Source organism: Malania oleifera, chromosome 3 (genome assembly GCF_029873635.1).
Source record: "Malania oleifera isolate guangnan ecotype guangnan chromosome 3, ASM2987363v1, whole genome shotgun sequence".
In the NCBI taxonomy this organism is placed as follows: Eukaryota; Viridiplantae; Streptophyta; class Magnoliopsida; order Santalales; family Ximeniaceae; genus Malania; species Malania oleifera.
In genome coordinates this window covers 121634260-121655883 of record NC_080419.1, presented here as the reverse complement: position 1 = coordinate 121655883, position 21624 = coordinate 121634260, and the positions used below count along the sequence as shown (strand labels likewise).

At 38.8% G+C, this 21624-nt stretch overlaps 1 protein-coding gene across 2 annotated transcripts in view; it reads left to right on the top strand.

The window, feature by feature from the left end:
- The window catches only part of LOC131150495 (probable phosphoinositide phosphatase SAC9), a 75345-nt gene that overhangs the window by 37466 nt on the left and 16255 nt on the right, over positions 1–21624 (top strand). For both annotated transcript variants that reach the window (XM_058101231.1, XM_058101232.1), the window contains exons 9-10: positions 5166–5591; positions 16081–16911. In XM_058101231.1, the coding sequence (XP_057957214.1) occupies positions 5166–5591; positions 16081–16911 (1257 nt within the window). The remainder of the gene's footprint in view (positions 1–5165; positions 5592–16080; positions 16912–21624) is intronic.

Below are 21624 nucleotides of genomic sequence, written 5' to 3'. Positions count from 1 at the left end.
AGAGGGAGTGGTGGTTTCTCATCTTCAGTTTGTTGGTGACGCCATTTTCTTTTTAGATGATCATAGCCTTTCTTTCAGGAGAATTTTGGGTACTCTCCAAGTTTTTGGGAAGGTTTCTGGACTTAAAATTAATATGGGGAAGACTGGCTTTAGCAGCTATTAATGTGCTCATTGATTGCACTAGTGAATGGTCCTTTGATTTGGGGTATGGTTTATTGGATTGGCCTTTAACTTATTTAGGGGTCCTTTTGGGGGTAAACCCAAATCTATGTGATTCTGGAATTGGGTAGTCAAATGAAAGTTGACTACTGGATTCCAAAAGACCACACCCCATATCCCTGCCAAACGGGATATCCATGTTGATATCTTAGTCAAATTAAAGTTGCTTGTGTAATAGCGTGCAGTTGGTGCCTGATGAGGGGATTTTACAATGCAACAATGGGATTGGAATGATTGCTTAAGAGAGTGATGCAGTCAGAAAGAGTCTGCGTAAAATGAATAGTTTTTGATAAAGTTTTGTAGCAAGTAGCAACAAGCATGTGCATACAATCTTCCTACATAGTTTCTCTCATTGTTTATTATTCTTATGGTGGTGCTATAGATCCAAGAAGATGCGATGTCAAGAATAGTTTGTCAAATGATCATTTGGTGGCCAGAGAAGCACTTGCTACTCTAAAAAGGGCTTGGAGGTTGGGTATTGGGTCCATTGTGCTATTAAGAAAGCATTAATGCAGATTAGTCTTGCTGATTCAGGGAGAAAGTGATGGACTTCGAAGGTTGGAGATAGTGACTATGGATGCTATTTTCTTGCTAGTTTTTCCACTGCGTGACTTGTGTTTTACATGGATGTTGCCTGTGGAAATGAATTTTATGTTGTTAACACACTTAGTGAGAGTCTACCTTAGAGTGCTGGGGAATGACTTTGATCCTGGAATGCTGTCAAATGTGGTCAGCAAACTTTAAAAATGCTCTTCCCTAGTTTGACTGCTGTACCTTCCAGGTTTTGAAATGGATTTTGTTGCGCAATTTTGAATGATGTTTATGGTTTTTAACAAGCAGTATGGGCTTCTTCTAATTCTTTTTGGTCTTCATTTGGGGCCAAAATAGCAGACAAGAATATGCAAATGATTCAAGTTTCTTGTAAAAACTGTGTGGTCCCCTCCTCCTTGAAAAAGCAGCAGCTGAAAAGTTTCTGAGCAGCAAGTAAAAATGGATTTTGTTGTGCAATTTTGAATGATGTTTATGGTTTTTAACAAGCAGTATGGGCTTCTTCTAATTCTTTTTGGTCTTCATTTGGGGCCAAAATAGCAGACAAGAATATGCAAATGATTCAAGTTTCTTGTAAAAACTGTGTGGTCCCCTCCTCCTTGAAAAAGCAGCAGCTGAAAAGTTTCCGAGCAGCAAATAAGAGTTGTACACATGCTTAAATGTCTGAGTGTTTAAAATTTTATAATCTGCATGAATATCTAGCTAAGCAACTTTGTAATATTTACAAAATGTTAATGATACACTTGGGATGTAAAAAATTATTAAGGAAAGCCTGCATTTGGGCTCAAATGTTTAGCTTTCGAAGGCATCATAGAGACATCAGTTAGCCCTTTTTAAACTCAAAAAGAATTTTTACCGCGTGCCTCAAACTTGACTTTTATTTTAAAAAGGAGAAGCATGGAAAAATGGGCAGGCCCAAATGCCACTTGAATGAAATCGATTTTTCATTTTGTATCTTTCAGTTAGGGGTTGTGGCGACTACAAATTCCATGAGAAGTTAAAAAAATTCAATTGGTTGGCTGCTTCACTCAAGCTCTTAACAATTGGTTGTCTTAAAACTATTAAGAAGCATGATTGGTTGCTCAAAGTTTAAATGGTGACTCGATGCTTTAAGATTGAGCCTAAGTGGAGGTGGATTGAGCACAGATGGGGGTTCCTGAGTGAATAGCTGGCTGCGCGCAGATCGAGCATTGCAGTCTGATGCTCCAGATGGTAGGAGTGGTGCTTCTAAACTGAGCACTGATGGAGGGGCTCCCCTAGGTTAAGGACAGAAGGAGAGATGCTCATGGATCGAGCAAGGATGTGATGCTTTCAGATGGAGCATGAATATAGAGCTTTGGTTTGTTGGTCATGGGACGGAATGCTCTCAGATTGAGCATGATAGAGAGTTGCTTGTAGATGAGGCTAGATGAGGGATTGCCCCTGCCTTAAAGTAGCATAGGTGGAAGGGGGTGCTCCCTAGATTGAGGATGATCAGTGAGTTCCCCAAATTGAGTGTAAATGGAGGGATGCCTTCACACCAAGGATGAATGGTAGGCACTCACAAAGAGCTTGAATGAGAGCATGTCCCACGCCGAGGATGGATGGTAGATGTCCAAGATTAAACATTGATAGATGGATACTCAGGATGGAGCATGCATGGATAGATGAGTGTTCTTAGGTTGGCACAGATGGTGAATGCTTATAGCCTGAGGCCTTGAGCATGGATAGGAGGATACCCACAGTTGAAGGAGAGATCAAGCCTGGGAAAATGGGTACTCTGGGGTTGAGCATGTGTGCTTGAGGATGGATGCTTGAGAAAGATAGGTGAAGGAGGTGATGGAAGGAAAGATTGATGAAGACTACTCAAGTAGTCCACAATCAGAAAAAAATGTGTCTTATCCGCAATTGAAGGAATCAGGGGTGCTGTTACCAGCCTGCAGTGCCGCTCAATTGGAGGTGAACATCCCTGAGGTGCAGGGAACTAGGGTTCCAGTGGTTGCTGCTAATCTTGCAGAGGTAGCTAGGGCTGCGAACGGTGAGGTTATGAAGTCTGGGCCTGGTCGTCTGGTACTCATCTTGGATTTGGGCCAAGTTTGTGAGAAAAGTGGTGCTTCTTTTTTAACGAAGTTGGGCCATTTAATAGAACAGGCCCAGTGTTCTGACAAGAATGCAATGGTCCTTTCTCTGGATTCAAAAGAAGTTTCTTATATACAGGGGCTTTCACAGGTAGGCCTTGTATCTAAAAAGGCCCAGGGCAAGGATATGGGTGTTCAGGCCCTTCCCTTGCACGAACCTGTTTCTGAACAAGCCCATTTTCCTAGCCAAAATTTACATACGGGAGAGTTGGGTATTCAGCAATATGTCAACGAAATACAAGATCTTCTCCAGCTCTCCAAAATAAGAATAGAATGGATCAACATTCAAAGTGCAATCAGGATGATATTAGTTTGGTTTTGAAATCAGTTTGTGAAGAAAGTGAGGATAATAATAGAAGTGTCAGATTGGCTTTTGATTCTGGTTTGGCAGAGGGATAGAGGCTGGTGTCAACTGGATTAATGAAAGAGAAGAAGCTGAATTGGGTAGGAGATCTGGTGTTTCAGGATTTAATTCTGAAAAATCTAAGGGTCCTATGGTGTATGCTCGTCAGAAGGCTACAATGATGGGTGAGGAAATGAAGAAATTATATGAAGCAGAAAGAGAGCATTCCCTTGAGATAAGGCCAAAGATTATAAGGAGAGATTCTTAAGGAGAGTTAGCACTGTGGAAGATAAACTTGCTAAGATGGTGAAGGATATAGCAAGTGATGGAGTTAGCAAAGGAAAGGAGGCTAAGAGATTGTTATATTTTTCAGATAACTATAGTGATGACCTCAGTGAGTTTGACTGTTGTGGTGGTTTGCTGTTGTATGAGATTCAGGAACAATATGGATATGTTTCTGATTCCTTTGATGTTCTCGGCGATCTATCATATGTACATCCTGCCCAATGGAAGGATTTTTTTTTTTTTTGGGGAGTGGGGGGGGGGGGGGGGTGTACCAATTTTTTAGAATGATGGGTTGGATAATAAACTGCAGGTGCAATGATGGAATTTTACCTACACAGCTACACCGTTGGAGGTGATTCTAGGAAGTACTTAGAAGCCCAAGATATATTGGATTTAAAAATGTGTGATGCTGGTGGAATTGAAGTGTACTTTGATGGGGGTAAGTACAAAGCCAAGAAGGGCTAGAGGGAGCTTGCAAATTTAAAGTGCTCAGTGAATTATGGCGAGGATTGAAAAGGGGTTTTCTTGGTTAGGACTTAGGAGCACTTTTCTTTATTTATTTATAAATAATTTTTTTATATTTATATTTATATTTTTAATTATTATTTTTTAATTTTCATCATTATTATTATTTTTTGTCTAGTTTCTGTTTTTTATTTTTTCTAGTGGACCTCTTGTCTCCTTAGGTTGTAACTTCTCTTTCTCAATCTAATATACCTTCTTATATTATCTCAAAAAAAAAAAAAAAAATCCCTTTCACTATAATGGGTGTTTCTGGTTTGTTTATCTCCCATGTGCTGTCGGGCTGGCATGTGTGGTGGAGTGTGAAGGCTTGATATACATTGTTGGCCCACAATCCAATCACTTAAGTTTTGAGGTAAAGTGGTATTCTAACATAGGAATTCAAGGATCTCTAGGGATACTTCTTTCTTCTTCATTTGCTCTGGAATTGGGTGGTCTTCTTTCCCCGCTTTGGTCTTATGTGGTGGGTGTTTTTGAAGAGTTTCTTTGATTCATATTCGTTGTGACTGGAGAGCTTTGATCTACTGAGTCATGTTTCTGCTGTCTGTATTTCAGTTTTTTTGTGATTTTTCTGGGTGGTCCTTTTCTCTTCTCCCTCGTGTATTGTTTACTTATCTCTTAAGAAAAGAGATGTTACAAAATCTTTGAAGCAGTCAATAGGGGAAATAAAACCATAGGATTAGAAAACATATCCTTGGCTTAAATCTGACTATACTGGTGCACGGTAGTGAATATTTTGTCTTCAGAGTCGTATCATCATTAAATATGGCCCTGTTCGAAGTTCAAACAAGGTAGACTGGGTAGCTCGATTCCTTTTCCTATATATTTGAACCTATCAGATGCCATATTTCAGTTAGTTTATATGTTTATTTCCTCGCATCGGTTCAAATGCTACCTTTTTGATCTTTTCTTGTTCTTGATTTTCAGTTTTTGATTGGGAATTGACATGGAATGATGACTATAAATGAATTATCCTTTGGCTCTTTTCTCGCCTTTTCTCTTTTCTGTTTGTTTTTATTTATTTATTTGTTTTTTATAATCTCTCTTCTTCTTATTATTATGGAGGAGTTGGGGGGTTGTTTTGCTGTACTTGATGTTTAATAATAGTTCTACTGCAAATTTTGTTGCAGATAGAAGTACTTGGAGTTTCTCTTCCCTGGACTGGTGTATTTACCAATGAGGACCCTGGTGCACGGTTATGTGACTTCACAAAAAAGTTACAAAAAAAAACTAACCCTTGTATGTATGATAATAATCCATTTTTAGGCACTTCTTCATCCAAGGAACCTGCATCACAGTTAGAGCAGCCCAATGCTTCTGCCGACCTTTGGGTAGACCTTTTAACTGGAGAAAGCACTCATTCAGAATCTGTTTCTCAAGAAGAGACACAAAATACCATGTATGAGGGAAGCAACTTTCTTGATTTCTTGGATAATGTTGTCACTGGAAACCAGGATGATGTTGAGGTCCAAATATCCTCTGCACAAGATGGAAGAGCTTCAGACAGTGCCCAACAGTACATAAATTGTTTGAAATCCCTTGCAGGTCCCCGCATGGTATGATAAATTTTGTTTAGTGTAGCTTTGAACCAGTATGTTATCAGATTCTTTCTCCAAAAACATTTGGAATGCTCATTTCATAGTTCTTCCAGCTATGATGCCTTAACATATCAACTTGTTAAGTTTAATTGCCTTGTTTCATCAATTGGTTTATATTAAATCACTTGATCTGCTTCTGATTCATGTATTTGGCTGTTCCATCTGGTTTGTATTCAGTATATGATATGATGCTAAGAGATTGCGTATATGCCATAATCTTGTCTAACTTAATTGAGGGCATCGATAAGGGCTGTACTGGCTCATTTGAGGTGCCTATTTTCGACCAGATATTGAATGTAACTTATGCTTTTTAATTTTTTTTTAATCATCAAAGGGTTGTAATCATAGTATTTTGAAAGGGCATCAAGGGGATGCCAACCCAAGGTACAAGAAATCACCACCCTGAAAGGTGTTACAAAAATAAAAAAATTATGCTGAAATCATTTGCTACAAGTCCATTATGCCAACTAATAACTACAGTAAACCACTGCTCTTTGGTGATCTGAAGTGATGAGATTGAATTTTTAAACACTCTCCTGTTTTTCTTTTTCCCAACACACCAGAAAATTGCAAGAGGAATGAGAGACAAAGCTTTCCTCTTTACCTTTGTTGCCAGAATCCCTCTCAGGCATAGAGCTCCCCTTCCACAGAGCTGGCAGTAGACCACTGTTGTCCGATCAGAATCAAAACCAAGTTCCAATGATTTCTGGTCCAAGGGCAATGAAGAAAGATGTGCTGAATTGATTCTGCTGCAACCATGCAAAGGTCTGTTGTCAACAGAGAACCCCTTTCTCTGCAAGTTGCCCAGGGTCAGAATCTTATCATGAGTTGCTTCCCAGGTGAAAAAGGCAACCTTTGTAGGGGCAGCCGTCTTCCAGGTCTGAGACTAAGAGGAGTAAGTGCTGTTTAACTCCAAAGGAAAAAGCCTTCTTTAGAAGGATCTAACTGTGAAGACCTACTTCTTATCTAAGATTCAAATAGTAAGATTGAGTATTTTGGTGCTGGAAATTGTAAATATTACTGCAGAAGTCAGTGAGCTAACGGAATTCCTAGTCTTCCACATTTCTGTGGGAAGTTTTCCAGAAAAAACCTTGATTTGATGTTTGAAGGTGCTGACCTATGCAGGTGTCTTTGTTGCAGGCAAAGTTGTAAATGGCTGGAAATAAGACATTAAGAGCCTCCTGACCACTCCACACATCTTGCCAAAAATAAATGTTGTCACCATTCCCTACTTGAAATCCAATGCAAGAAAAGCCATTGCAGTCTCTCCTAATGCATTTCCACACCCCTACACAATTTGGTCCTCTCCGGGCCTGGGAGATCCACTCATTATGCTCAAGCTCATATTTCATGGCAATGATTCCAACAAAGATGATCTTTTTCTATCTTGAATCTCCACAACCATTTCCCAAGAAGGGCTTTATTGAAAATGTGGAGGGACTTTAAACTCAAACCTCCTGACAACTAGGTTTTTTCACCATGCCCCCATTTGACCAGGTGGAACTTGAATTCTGCCCCCAAGCTCTCCCATAGGAACCTCCTTTGAATTCCTTCCAATCTCTTGGCAACAGAAGCTGGGAGTGGGAGGCGGGACATGAAACAAATGGGAAGATTTGTCAGGATGCTTTTAATAAGAATGACTCTGCCACCTTTTGACAAAAAAAAAAAGAAAATCCTTTTTCCATCCTGCTAGCCTTTTTTTCGTTCTCAACAATGGGGTCCCACACTCCTTTATTTTTGAATTTGGCTCCTATAGGTAGCCCAAGGTAAATGATAGGGAAAGATCTAAATTTGCAGCGAAGGACCTCCAAGGAAAGGTCCTCTTGAACTGTTACTAATTGGAATAATTTCACTTTTTTCAAGATTTACTTTCAAACTTGAGACAGCCTCAAACGCTGCCAAAATACATCACAGATTCAGAATGTGGAGGTCATCCTCATAAAAAAATGACAGTGTCATCCTCGAACAAGAAATATGAGACCTCCATAGACCTTCCATTTCTGCGGATTTTGAGGCCTTAAGGAGCCCTTTTTCAGTAGCTTTTTTCAACTTGAGTCTTAATGCCTCCATTGCCACAAGGAGCATGAGGGGGAACAAAGGGGTCCCCGTCTCAGTCCTTTTGGAGGAGCGAAAGAATTCAACGGGGCACCCATTGATGAGTATTGAGAAGCTTGGTGTACTGATGGAATGGGCGATCTATCCACACCATCACTCCCCAAAACCCATATTTCTAAGAAGATAGAGAAGAAAGTTCCAGTTGACGTGATCAAAGGCTTTCTCTATGTCAAGCTTGCACACCACACTTGCTTTTCCTTTCCCTCTGATGGGTATCCACCACTACATTAGCGATAAGTGCTGCATCTATGATCTGTTTTCGGCGACAAAGGCACGTTTATGTTGCTCAATAACTTCTATAATGGATCTTTTGATCCTCTTAGCTAGGACTTCAGCAAGGATCTTATAAGTACTTCCCACCAGGTTGATTGGAAGAAAGTCTATAATATTAATGGCCCCGAATTTCTTCGGAATCAAAAAGAGAGAAGTGGCATTGATGCTGCACACAAATCTACCTAATCTAAAGAAATCCTCAAACGTGCTGATAAATTCTTGTTTGAGAGCACCCCAGTTAGATTGGAAAAAAGATCAGGAGAAACCATTTGGACGAGGTGCTTTGTCTTTGTAGCAATCTTTGATAGTTTGCAGGATTTCAGCTTCTTCAAAAGGTCTCTTTAGCCACTCCACGGTAGAGGGCTTGGGAGATTTAAAATTAATACCATCCACTGCAGATCTCCAGTTTTTGGTATCAGAGTAGAGGACTTTGTAACTCACAGATGCCCCTTTTTTTATTTCCCCTTCCTCTACCCAGATGTTTTTCGTTGTCCCTCGTTGGGTCATAAGGCTCTAGATTTCCGCCTCCTAGTGATTTCTTCAATGCTAATAATCTTAATAATTCCTTCTTTAGCAATACCCTGTTTGCCTTTCTGTAGGTATTGAACCCTTGTCCCAGCTCCTACTTGTCAAGATCCTTAATGCCAGTAAGAATATTGGTCTTTTTTTGCTTGAATATTTCCAAAGGTGCCCTTGTTCCACACCTTTAGCTTTTCTTTCAACCCCTTCAGTTTTGATGCTAGCACAAGCTAGCTTTCCCCCCAATTTGAAGCGTGGACCACTAGTGCTTAATGATATGTTTGAAACCATAGTGCTTTAACCACATGTTCTCAAAGCGGAAAGGGGTTGGCCCCCATTTGACTTCTCTTGTGTGAGTGAGAATTGGGAAGTCGTCTGAAGTGGGCCTGAGGAGGCATTCCTTGGTGGTTTTGGAGAAGTGTATATCCCAATTCGCCGAAATAAGGAATATCTCAATCCTCGAGAAAGAAGGTGGCTCTCTAGTGTTGGACCTAGTGAAAGTTCCCCCCATGAGTGGAAGATCAATAAGGGCATTTTACAGCGATGAAGTCTTAAGAACTTTCTCATGCAACTGCCCCATTTCTTTCATGGGGATGCAACCCCATACTGAAATCTCCAAGAGCTTGGTCCAAAAATGGTGTCCATGAGGTTCTTCACCTAGGCGGTAGAACCCGGTGAGGGCCCATAGAAAATTGTTGTCCAGGTTTTTTGACAGACCCAAGTCAAAATAAGAGTTTGATGGAATGATCCAGCATCTCCATAGCATTGAGATTTCACAAAACAAGATGCCTCTTGCATTACCTATAGCACCAAGGGGAACCCAATCACAAGTCTCCCATCCCCATAGATCTTTGACTAAAAGTTGATTCATATTTTCCACTTTGGTTTCCTGTCGGCAGACAATGTTGCCTCTCCATTCCCTAAGAATGAACTAGATTAGACTTCTTTTTGATTTTTATCATTTAGGTCCCCTCACATTCTAAGAGATGATTTTCCTTAACATGGTTTAACAATGCAACTCCGGATACTTCTTGCCTCCACCAAATGTGTACATCCTCCCAATTTATCATAATTTACTAAACATTCCAGGTGTTTTAGCTCCCTGTTTGTATCCAGTTTCTTGTTGCTGCGCATGGGTTTTTTAGAATTAAATTGTCTCCCCTCTTTTTTTTTTTTTTTTGGTCTTGATCTCCTAAAAAAGTCTCAAAGCTATATCTTCTAAGTCATCGAAAGAAACATCAATGGCTTTTGTAACCATTTTCATCTGCCACAACGCCCAATTGGAAGCCCACTCCCTGAATTGTGTACTATTCGTATCTGAACCAATCAACACTTTAAAGTTGGGGTTGTCCTGCACTTCCGCAGTGCTGGGGCTGATTTGTAAAACCTCAAAGAGGGTTGTTGGGGTTGGAATCAGGGTTAAACCAGTGGCCACAACCTGTGAATATGAGGACCCTTATTTCGGCGCTTCCTTTGCTTCTTGAGATGCCACAACCTGAGGGGTAGGGGGGGTCCTGGGAAGAGGTGTTCCAGAGATTAGCCACCTTCCCCACTACCAGCCCTGGACTTTCATGGAAGTTGAAGGACTTGAAAGCATTGGTTTGGGCTGAAGAAGAAGGCTTAAAGGCTGGGAGTCGAAGGGAAGAGCCCCTCTAACAAATTGCCAATACACACCTATGAGTCTTTCCCAAATTCAACAAAAGAGGAGAATTGCTTGGGCCTAGCAGACTTTGGTCTAGAGAAACTTGAACCAGAGAAGGGCCTGCTATGCTCAGCAATACACACAAATGATTGCAAGCCTCCAGTCTTCTTCCCCACCTCATGTGGCCCTTACGACTGGTCAGCTCTTGGGATTAGTTGTATGGGTTCATCATAGTGAGGGCAAACTTAGTGAGAGCAAGAGTGAGATGTTGCAGGCTTCACCGAAGTCAAAGGAGCTTCAGGTGGGGCTGGAGTCTTCTTACCTCCAAGTTTGAGCTGAGGGATGAAGGTCTGAAATGCGATGTTGCCTTGGGCTTCTAGAAAGAGGGTGGGAGCAGGTGTCGGCCTAGGTTAGCAGCCACATTGGCAGCCTTGAAAATTTCAAATCTGACAAAGAAAGTAGAAGGAGCCAACAGTGTTGGCGTTAACGAGCAGCAGTCCCAGGAAATTGAAGAAAGACTCAAGAAAAGTGATCAACTAGAAAAGCTGGTGAAAGAAGCTTGCAGCCAACCCTTAATAGTGGAAACCTCAGCTAGATTTTCTAATCCCCCCTTTACCAAGGGGATAATGAAGATCCCTATGCCTAGTAAATTCAAAATGCTCATTTGATGAACACCGCTCATGAGGCAACAAGAGATGGGCACTGCTTGGGAAAAAAAAATTGGTTCATTTAATGAGTGCTGCTCATAAGGCCCAAAAGTGCCCATTTGATGAGCATTGTTCATGAGGCAACAAGAGACGGAACTCGACAAAAAATGCCCATCTGATGAGCACTACTCATGAGGCTAAAAAATGTCCATTTGATAAACACACTCATGAGGTAATAAGAGATAGACACTACTTGGAAAAAACTTGATCCATCTTATGAGCATCGCTCATGAGACCCAAAAATGTTCATTTGATAAGCACTGCTCATGAGGCAACAAGAGATGGACATTGCTCGGCAAAAAATTGGCTCATCTGATGGGCACTATTCATGAGACAAATAAGAAAAAAAAAATTGGTCCATTTGATGAGTACTGCTTATGAGGTCCAAAAATGCCCATCTTTGAGCATTGCTCATGAGGCAACAAGAGATGGGCACTGCTCGGGAAATTGGCCTATCCTGATGAGTCCCTTGTAAGGCCTAAAAATGCCCATTTGATGAGTACCACTCATGAGGCTGCAAGAGACATGTGCCACTTGGCAAAGTATAGGCCCATATGAGGAGCACCACTCATGAGACAACAAGAAAGGAACATTGCTTGACAGAGTGTTGGCCCATCTGATGAGCATCGCTTATGAGGCCCAAAAATGGCCATCTGATGACTTAATTCGAATGTCGTGATAATAAATGGACTTATAGTAAGTGCAATTGTAGTAACCCGACCCCGAAAAAGAAAAAAAAAAGAAAAAAAAAAATATTTTGGAGAAGATATTTTGAAAAGAGATATTTTGAGATATTTATATATTAATATCTTGGAGGAGATATTTATTTAGATTACTTAAGGGCTAAGTAAAGATTTATTCTATAAATTCTCTTATCCTCTCTCATTCTCTCATTCTCTCTCTCTCTCTCTCTCTCTCTCTAAGATCCTTCGCCGTTCATCGTCCGTTTCCAAAAACGTAGGGTACTGCATGGATCAGAAGAGGAAACTCTACACTTTTAGTGGATCGGATCGTCGTTTCGGAGGGTTTCGGGTTTTCCCAAGAATCGAGGTAGGAATCTGATCCTAATTTTGATTGGATATTTGGATAGCAGTAGAAAACATAGTAAGGTTATGTTCTGTGGTTTTAGGTTTTCGGGATCTTGGGTTGTCGTTTTGGACCGTTTTCGTACGAAGTTTCATTTCGAATATAAGGTAAGGGGAACTTGATTACAACAGCTATTTTGGAAAACTAAACCGCTAAAAAACTAGTTTATGTTATTATGTATGATTTAAATGCTTATTTGTGAAATTCTACCGAGTAGAAATGTCGGTTTGACGATTTTACGGTTTTTGGTAAAAACGAGGATTTCGACGTGTGATCTCCAAATTTTACAAATATTGTTTATTTGTGTTTATACTATAGTAGGAGAGGCTCGATTCCTTTATTTATTTAGTTAAACTATGTATATTGAATTTCTATCATTTAGCGGGTTTTTGTATCAAACTTATGTGATATATGTTGAAATGGAAATGAATGTATTTTCTATACTACTGATATAGAATATAAGAATGAAATTCCAATTTGTTATACTGACAATGTGATAAACCGAGGCTGGTGATACACCGAGCCGCATCAGTAAACAAAGAGGGGTAAACTGAGTGGAAAGACGCCGGTTTGAACCCGCTGGAATTATTTCTATACTATTGATATAGATTATGGGAGATAAAATCATATTTGTATAAATTGAATTTATGATACACGGAACCATAGCTTGAGAGTCCCGGGAGGGTTGAAAAATACTTTCTTTGCAGAGTTGAAATAAACTACTGTTATATGATACGGCACGATATCATAGCTAGATGTACACGTGCAACCACACGTATTAAACGATGTGGGTACCAAGATGGTCGGCTAGCAGGGTGAAACCATTGGCTGATATTGGGCCAATGGAGGCAGTCGGATCGTATGTAGGTACTCGGCAGTGTCTGCACGATTGGACGAGTACCAGTGCACAACCCAAGCCACGGGGTAAAACTGGTTATAGGGATATTTTGCTGTTGGTCATCTGATAAATCATTAAATGGTCGAAAGACAGATGTGGGAATTTTGTAATATGAATGATGATATACCTTATGCATTACTGTATTGAAAATATTTGATTTATATTCCAGATATTGAATGAAAATAAGCATGTATGCAGTCACACACTGTTGTAACTCCTTCTTCCTTACTGAGAGGTGTCTCACCCTATCTTACAACCTTTGTTTTCAGGTCCGTCCGTGCGTCGGTCCTAGTAGATAAAGGGACTGGGGTGGTTATTTTGGTTAGCTTACGTAAGCATCTAAATTTTGTACTAAACTTGATGAAAGTCTTTTTTTGGAGGGTTGTAATATGATGATTACTCTAAGTCCGAATGTATGTAAATTATGGATGTATTAGTGAACTCTGGTATAAGGCTAGTAGTAATCCCAATGGATGTTTATGTTTTTCCGCGACATTTACATCATGATTATGTATGATTTACACCCGCATGTCCCTTTTTAGGGCGGGTTGTTTCCATATCTTGAACAGGTATAGGTATTTGATGTGTGTGAGTGACACCTGAGTCCGTGTAAAGGGCCGGGTCGTTACAGCAATATACTCTCAAGCTGAAAAAGGTAACCCCAAGACTTGAGAGTAGGGGGCAGCTGATATAGCCTAAAAGAGACCCTGTCATTAAACTCGGCATTAACTTATGTAAGACCAAAAAATAAAAAGACATCAAGGGATCAATGGAAAGGAGGTTACTTCCTTTAATTAAAGCAAGGGGTTAGCACACCAATCTTTGCTCCCTAGTAACATATCCATAGTCAAAATGTAACCCCTGTGAACCATTAGTAGGAAAATCAATAAGGAGGTATCTCGAATGCCTATAAAATAGACCCTCTAAGGAAGGTAAGGGATCTCATCTAAATTTCACTCATTTTTTTATTGTTGCAATCAAATAATCCTTTCAGATGCCTTGACTTAGGCATCGGAGTGATCTCTCAAAGTACACACTGGGTCCTCCAAGCCATTTTTCTCTCATTCTTGGCAGTTGATTGAACTTGTGATTGATCCAATTCTCCTGGACAAATTTTGGCAGCAACAATATTCTTTGGAAATCTTAGTACCTTTTTTTTGTGGGGAAGGGGGGGGGGGGGGGGGGGGGTGGGGAAGAGGAGCAAAAGGAACCTCCCCAAAAATTGGGGGCTATCCCTCCGTGTCTCTGATATGTGGAGCACTATCGCTTTCTATATGTCCTAGTTGTTTTGTTCCTTGCAAGAAACAACTGTCAAACAAATAACAGTGAAAAAAGTATTTATCTTAAATGATCGCATGCTGCAAAAATTTTTATTAATCAGTGCGTCATTTGCAATTTACTTCTTATGTAAGTAGTAATTCCAATATGTGTGATTATAAACGTAATAGATAACTCAATGCTTTGTGTTGAATTTTGACTTCATATAAATATGAAAACAAGAAGTTAATTGCATTGTTACTGGAGTTTGCTGAAGCATAATTATAAAATTCTGAAAAAAAAAAAATTGTGCACTGAATTTTGAAATTTTCATTTGAATATGGATATTCTCATAAAAAAAAACTATAAATATTGAATATTAAGGCATGAAGGTTTGGAATATGTTTCTATCTTTGAGGTGGGGTGGGGGGTTGGAATTGGATGTGTAGACTTTGTGGTGACTAATCCTACTCTGGCAAGGGAGACCAGTGCGTATGATGTTGGTGCTCAAAAAACTCTGGATGATATGGAATGCGGCTGGCTGGTCTCAGAGGGAATGAAGTTCATTTGGATGGGGAATGTTGTTCTGTCTACCTCTTTTCCTTGCCTATTTCACTTGAGCTTAGGGCACAATGATCCCATTTCTTCTTTTAGTGTAGACTCAGGTGGTCCTTTATGTTCTTGGGTTTTTCAATTCAGGACAGCCTTGAAATGATCGGGAGACTATTGGGTTATCTTCTTTTCTGGTTATGTTGAATAACTGTAGGGTTTCTTGCAAAAATGATAGTCAATCTTGATTGTTGGATTCTTCGGGAGTTTAATCTGTCTATGAATTCTTGGTTGCTACCAATTTCTCCTTTGCACTCTACAAGGTTATCTGGAAGGTCAAAATACCCTTAAAATCAAAGCATTTCTTTGGTTGGTTGTGCTTAATAGGATAAATACTAGTGACTCGTTGCAGATGAGGAGACCTTTAGAGGCTCTGCCCTGATATATGTATGCTTTGTTTTGATTGTTCAGAATATGTTTCACATTTTTCTTGCACTGCAATTTTGCATGGGAGGTTTGGAACAAGTTATTCAATTACTTTGAAGGAAGCTGGGTTGTTCTAGAACGGTGGAGGAGTTCTTCGCAATATCTATTGTGGGGATTGGGAGGAAGAAGGAAGGAATTTTTTTATGGAATTATGCTTTATTTGCAGTGTTTTTGGGGCTTGTGGTAGGAACGTAATTTGTGTATATTTTCAGGGAAGAAGTTATCTTATTGGTTGGTGTGGGAAAAGGTTCTTTTTATGGCTTCTTTATGGTGATAAGGCAATGGAAATTTCAAGGGGATGTGTATTTTTCAGTTGTTCAGCATGATTGGCAGTCTCTTCTTAGGGCGTGTTGATTTTATTTTGCTGTCTTTTTCTTTTTGTGTTTTTTCCTTTTTTGGTTTGCCTGGGGATTCCTAGATTTCGTTAAGGAGATGTCTTCTCTCCTGATCTTACATTCTTTCTTTATCTAATGAATTTCTTTTTCTATAAAAAAAGGGGATTTCTTAATTAGGGATTAGTTTTTTTCTTTTCTTTTATTTCCTTTTTTTTTGGTTTTTCTCATGTTTTTTTTTCCCTGCAATGGGGATCTCTTTTCCTCTCTGACATTGTAATTTTCTATTTTATTTTATTACTATCTTATGTTGTGATAACAAAAATAAATATGAATATTTATTGGTTAAAAATTAATTTCATACAAGGGTGAGTCTTGGCCCTTAACCCAATGGTGGGGTTGTTCCACACTCAAATGAGGTCACGGAAACAATCTTTCCAATTGTATAAATAAAGCTGTATATATCATGCCCTCTCCAGCACCCCGGTATGGCATGGAAGCCTCATGTAGTAGGTGTTGCAGTTGTCAACGTAAATTTTTGAGGTGTTAACATTCACATGTGAGCTTGTTTGTAATCTTGCAGGAAAAGAAACTGGACTTTGTAGAGGCTATGAAACTGGAAATTGAACGTCTTCAGTTGAATCTTTCTGCCGCTGAAAGGGATAGAGCACTGTTGTCCATTGGTATTGATCCTGCCACTATAAACCCAAACCTACTGCTTGATGAAACGTACATAGGAAGATTATGCAGAGTTGCAAACAGCCTTGCGTTGCTTGGGCAGGCTTCCCTTGAGGACAAAATCACAGCTGCTATTGGTCTTGATACTATTGATGATAATACTATTGATTTTTGGAATATTACTAGAGTTGGAGAGAGATGTTCTGGTGGTATATGTCAAGTTCATGCTGAAAGTGGGGGACCTGGATATGCATCCCCTCTGCTATCATCCACAGGAGATTCTCCATCCATCTTGGTGTGTTCTCAATGTAGTAGAAAGGTTTGTAAATTTTGTTGTGCTGGGAGAGGAGTTCTTCTATTTGCAAACAGTAACTCAAAGGATGTTACAAACTATAATGGTGGTTCAAGCTTGGGCGGATCAAGCCACGGCAGCCAAGTTGATGTCTCTACAAATCGTTCAGTAATATTAGATGAGGTTATTTGTAAACACTGCTGCAATGATATTGTTCTTAATGCATTGATACTGGACTACATCAAGTTCTTGATAAGCTTGCGAAGAAGTAACCGTGCTGACAGTGCAGCATATAAAGCCTTGGACCAGGTTATAGGATTTTCCTTAGTGGATAGTCTTCCTCAAAGGACTCTGTCTTCTGATATTGTTTTTAGAATCCCAAGACAGCTACTAAATGGAGAGGAATCTCTTGCTGAATTTCCATCTGCCAGCTTTCTGCACCCGGTATTGTCCTGTCTCAAATTTTGTTTAGTTTTTTTCAGTATTTTCAGGTTTATGAACATGATATTTTTTTTTTCATTATACTTTCTTTTGAATTCTCTGGGTGGGTGTTTCAAAGTTTATAGATCTGCTTCATGTTGCCTAGATAGTGCATTTTGTGTTATTAAAATGGAGACCTACGAAGGACTTGCTACTTAGGCGAAAATCGGTCTACTACATTTGTGCGTGCCATTTCCCAGTCAAATCATTTAGCATATTCATCTCGCGCATGTGTGTGTGTGTGTGTGTGTTTGTCCGTCTGTTTTGTGCATTTTACTTTGGAGAAACTTGTGTATTTGTTATGATTTAAAATTTTTACATGGATTGTACTTTCTGATTGGCTGATTGCATGACTTTTATGGGAAAAAATTGGGGGGATTTCCAGAACTAAAATGAGATTGGGGGAAAGAATTTTTATGTCATTGTCTTTAGTGTTTTCTTACAAAAAATTCCCTTTTTTGGTAGCTGATCTAGCTTGGATTGGTGAATGTTGTCAGTAGGGACTGGGGATTAAAGAGAGAGAAACGTCCTAGGGAGAGTCAGAATGGGAAATTTTGCTGGAGATTTGGGATAAAGTAGTTTATTTCTTTACCTTGACATTTAGCACAAAAACTTTTTGTTATTCGTAATTAGCTTGGATACCTCAACTTGTCTATGCATTTGATGTAAATCAGTTGCCAAGTTGTGGCTGTGGTCTTCTAAGATCCTCTGCTTGGCTGATTGTATGTGCTTTTTGGACACTTGAAACACCTAGCTTGAATATGATAAGTAGGGCTAGGTTTAAAAATAGTAGGATGGAGAAATAATGAGTGAAGGTTTTGACCAGATATGATTGATCATTGAAGCTTGCTCTGAGATTGTGTTAGATTGCCACCACTTGATCTAAAAGCCTAAGCTGTTTGGTTGTTGGCTAACAATGTATATCAAGCCATCAAACATTCCTTTCATCCATGATCCTGTTTCTCACCTTAAGAGCCAAATGCATCAAACTTTAATAGGTGCACAAATACACAGAACTAACTGCACTATAACAGACAATAAGGTGGAAAGCATTGATAACCTTACTTCAACCCTGAACCTCTTGGAACCAGAGTTCTGAAACCATCTTGCATACTTGCAAGATCTAAATTGATCATGAGAATTATGGATAGTGATAGAAAATAAAAGAAAGGAGATAAAAGAAGATGAAATAAGGAGCTAGGCAGAGAGCATATGCTCAAACAGATAGAATGACAATATATGTGCTGGTGCGTATCAAAATATTCTTCATACAATAAATTGGAAACCAACAATAAATTGGAAACCCAAGCTTGGCACCACTCTAACATGTGCCAAGGACCAAAACCCTTGTCTATATCCTTGTCATGATATGGGCATATTTAAGCATATTTTGCCAGGTATTTCTAACTTTGACACATTGGAGGTAGTTTATCATTGTCCTCACTTCTAATATGTATTTTGAAAGATCTATTTTCAGTAAGATGTATAATGAGCTAATGTCAAAAAGTTGACTGCAGGAACTTTTTCTCTTTGTCCCAAAAAATAATGATGCTGGAGAATAAGATGAAGCTGAACAATAATAATTAGGAAGAGGAAAGAAATGCCCCCAGTTAGTCATTTGCACGAGGGACCTGCCATCGAAGTGCAAAACATAGGACTTCAATATTTTTTTTATCTGCATACACTGTTTTTTTCTCTTAGATAATAACAGAAAATGCATTAAGATTAAAGAGATTACAGCTAAGAGGCAGACAGTAATTTTATTTTTATTTTTTGAATCCTTTTTTCTTAAAATGAGACAAAATATTCTTGAAATAACTTAATTTTGACCAATGTTAGTTAAAATTGTATTTAGAATTTTTATTTTCGATATATTAAGATTTAAATCTAGAAAATTTTATACATGGCTTATCCTGAAAACAGTATAGAATAGTTCAAACACTGTCACATCTTCTACAACTCTTACAAGGTCCATAAAGTGAACTTGACTAAAATATAATATTAAGATTCAAATCATAGACCTCTGATCCCTTATCTAGAGAAGAACAATCTATTTTGTTTAATATCCACTTATTGACTATTAAGTAAAAAAAAAAAAAAAGCTATAAAATAAAATTTTCAATTGACAAATTATAGTTTAAATAAATGTTAAAATATTAAATCATGCTTGTGCTTTTATTTACACTTTACTAAAATACAAATAGTTAATAAGTAAAAATAATTGAGCAAAATGTAAACAAAACTTGAAACAACCAAAATAATTAACTTTTAAAGTAGCTGAACTTTTTTAAGACTCTAAAGTACCCAAGCCAAGGGCAAGGTTTATTTTTCCTATGACTCCATCAATCCTCCTCTCTTCCTAGCTGTGGGGTGAATTTCATGTCTATCGCTCATACCCATGACGGGATTACTTGCTAAAGGCCAATGCAATCGCCCGTTATCTCCTCATTAAGGAGATGATACAAACAGATGGAATACTTATTGCGCAAAATCAACAGAAAATGATGAAACAACATTTCCACTTACTTGCGATGAATAAGGAAAAAACATAAATAGAACACACAGTAGGTCTTAAAACAAAGATAAAGTTATAGAAATTTAACTATGTCAAAAATATATATATAATTTTCATTTTTTAAAATTTAACTATGTTATATATAATTTTAAGTTTTTTTTTAATTTGACTATGTCAAAAATATGTATAATTTTTCATTTTTTTAGGGAGATTTCTTACAATAAAAAAATTAGAAAGTTGTACCGTATAACCACATGGACAAGGACCCTCTTCTTCATCACAACAATTGAATATCAATTTTATATTAAATTTCATTTAAAAAAATAGTATAAATTAACTAATTACAAATTTCCTTGATGTTCAAAAATTATATGTCAATTCAGATTGATAGTTGAGGTCCTTGAGGATATGATGTTTGTAGACCAATGGTTGAGGGGTTTGACTGGGCTCCCATTTCTGGAGATCAAATGAGTTGATGAGGAGGAAGTGATAAGGCGTGTTGTTTTTGGGATGCTGAGGGATAAGGCTCCGAGAATAGATGTTTTGATATGGTTTTTTTTTTCTCAAGATAGTTGGGATGCGATTAAGGGAGATTTGGTTAAAGTCTTTACTGAATTTATGGGAATGGGATTTGGAAACAAGTATTGAATAGAATTTTACTGCTTTGGCGCTTAAGAAGAGTAGATCTATTAAGATAGAGGACTTCAGATCTATTAGTCTAGTTTCTGGTGTGTATAAGATTATCACCAAAGTATTAGCTAATAGACTGAGCTTGGTGCTTGATAAGACCATTTCTAGTGCTCAAAGTATGTTTGTTGTGGGGGTAGACAAATAGTGGATGCTATTTTGGTGGGTAATGAGGTGATGGAGGATATTTGAAGGTGAAAGAAGAGGCGTTTCATTTTTAAATTGGATCATACGCTGGAGGTTTGTGCACCTGGCTGCCCCCTTTTTTTTTTTTTCTTTCTAGAAAGCTTATGACAGAGTTAGTTTGAGTTGCTTAGATAAAATCTTTGAGAGAAAGGGATTTGGTGAGAGATGGCATCAGTGGATGTGGGGTTGTATATCTAATGTGTATATTCAGAATCTGTGAATGGTGAACCTGAATCTTGGTTTAATGCTTTTGTTCCGCCGGGCGGGGGGGGGGGGGGGGGGTGATTAGACAAGGTGACACTTCCCCATTTTTTGTTGGTCTTGGTAGCTAATGTTAGGATGGTGGATAGGGGGCTGGTTAAAGGGTTGGTAGTGGGGTGAGAGGAAGTGGTAGTTTCACACCTTCTGTTTGTTGATGACGCCATTTTCTTTTTAGATGATCACCACTCTTCTTTCCGGACTACTTTGGGTATTCGCCATGTTTTTGAGAGGTTTTCTAGGCTTAAAACTAACATGGAGATGAGTGGTTTAGCAGCTATTAATGTGCTTGATGAGTTTACTAGGGACTGATCCTTTGATGTGGGTTGTGCTCTATTGGATTGGTCTTTGACATATTTTGGGGTCACTTCCGGGGGCTAATCCCAGATCTTTGGATCTTTGCAAACAGGTTAGTGGAAAGGGTTCCAAAGCATTTAGATGGTTGGAAGGGGGATGGGGCAGAATTACTCTTATTCAAGCTTGTTTGTCTAGTATGCCATTGTATTGCTTGTCAATTTAAGATTCCTATGGGGATTACTAGTAAGATTGAAAAATTATGGCTGGAGTCAGGGGGTCATAGAGATCATTTAGTTTCTTGGGATGTGGTGTGCAGGTCTAAATTGGAGGGTGGACCAGGTCTTGGAAAATTGGTGTATAAAAACACCACTCTCTTAGCTAAATGGCTTTGGCATTTTCCATAGATGATTCTTCGCTTTGTCATAGAGTCATTAGAAGCAAGTACGGTTAAGTGAGAATGGGTGGGATAATAGTGAGAGCTTTAGATGGTCTCAGATAATTGTGGAGATGTATGAGAGCTTTAGATGGTCTTCATAGAATTGTGGAGATCTATCTTTCAGATTTATCCCTTACTCATTCCTCACACTAAATTCATGGTGGGAAGGGCTTCTCAGATTCATTTTTGGGAAGACCCATGGCTGGGGAACAGTGTCTTATCCACATTATTTCATTGTCCCTTCCATTTGAGGTTAGAGTAGTAGCATTATTTCTTTCTTTGCTGGTGATTTTGATAT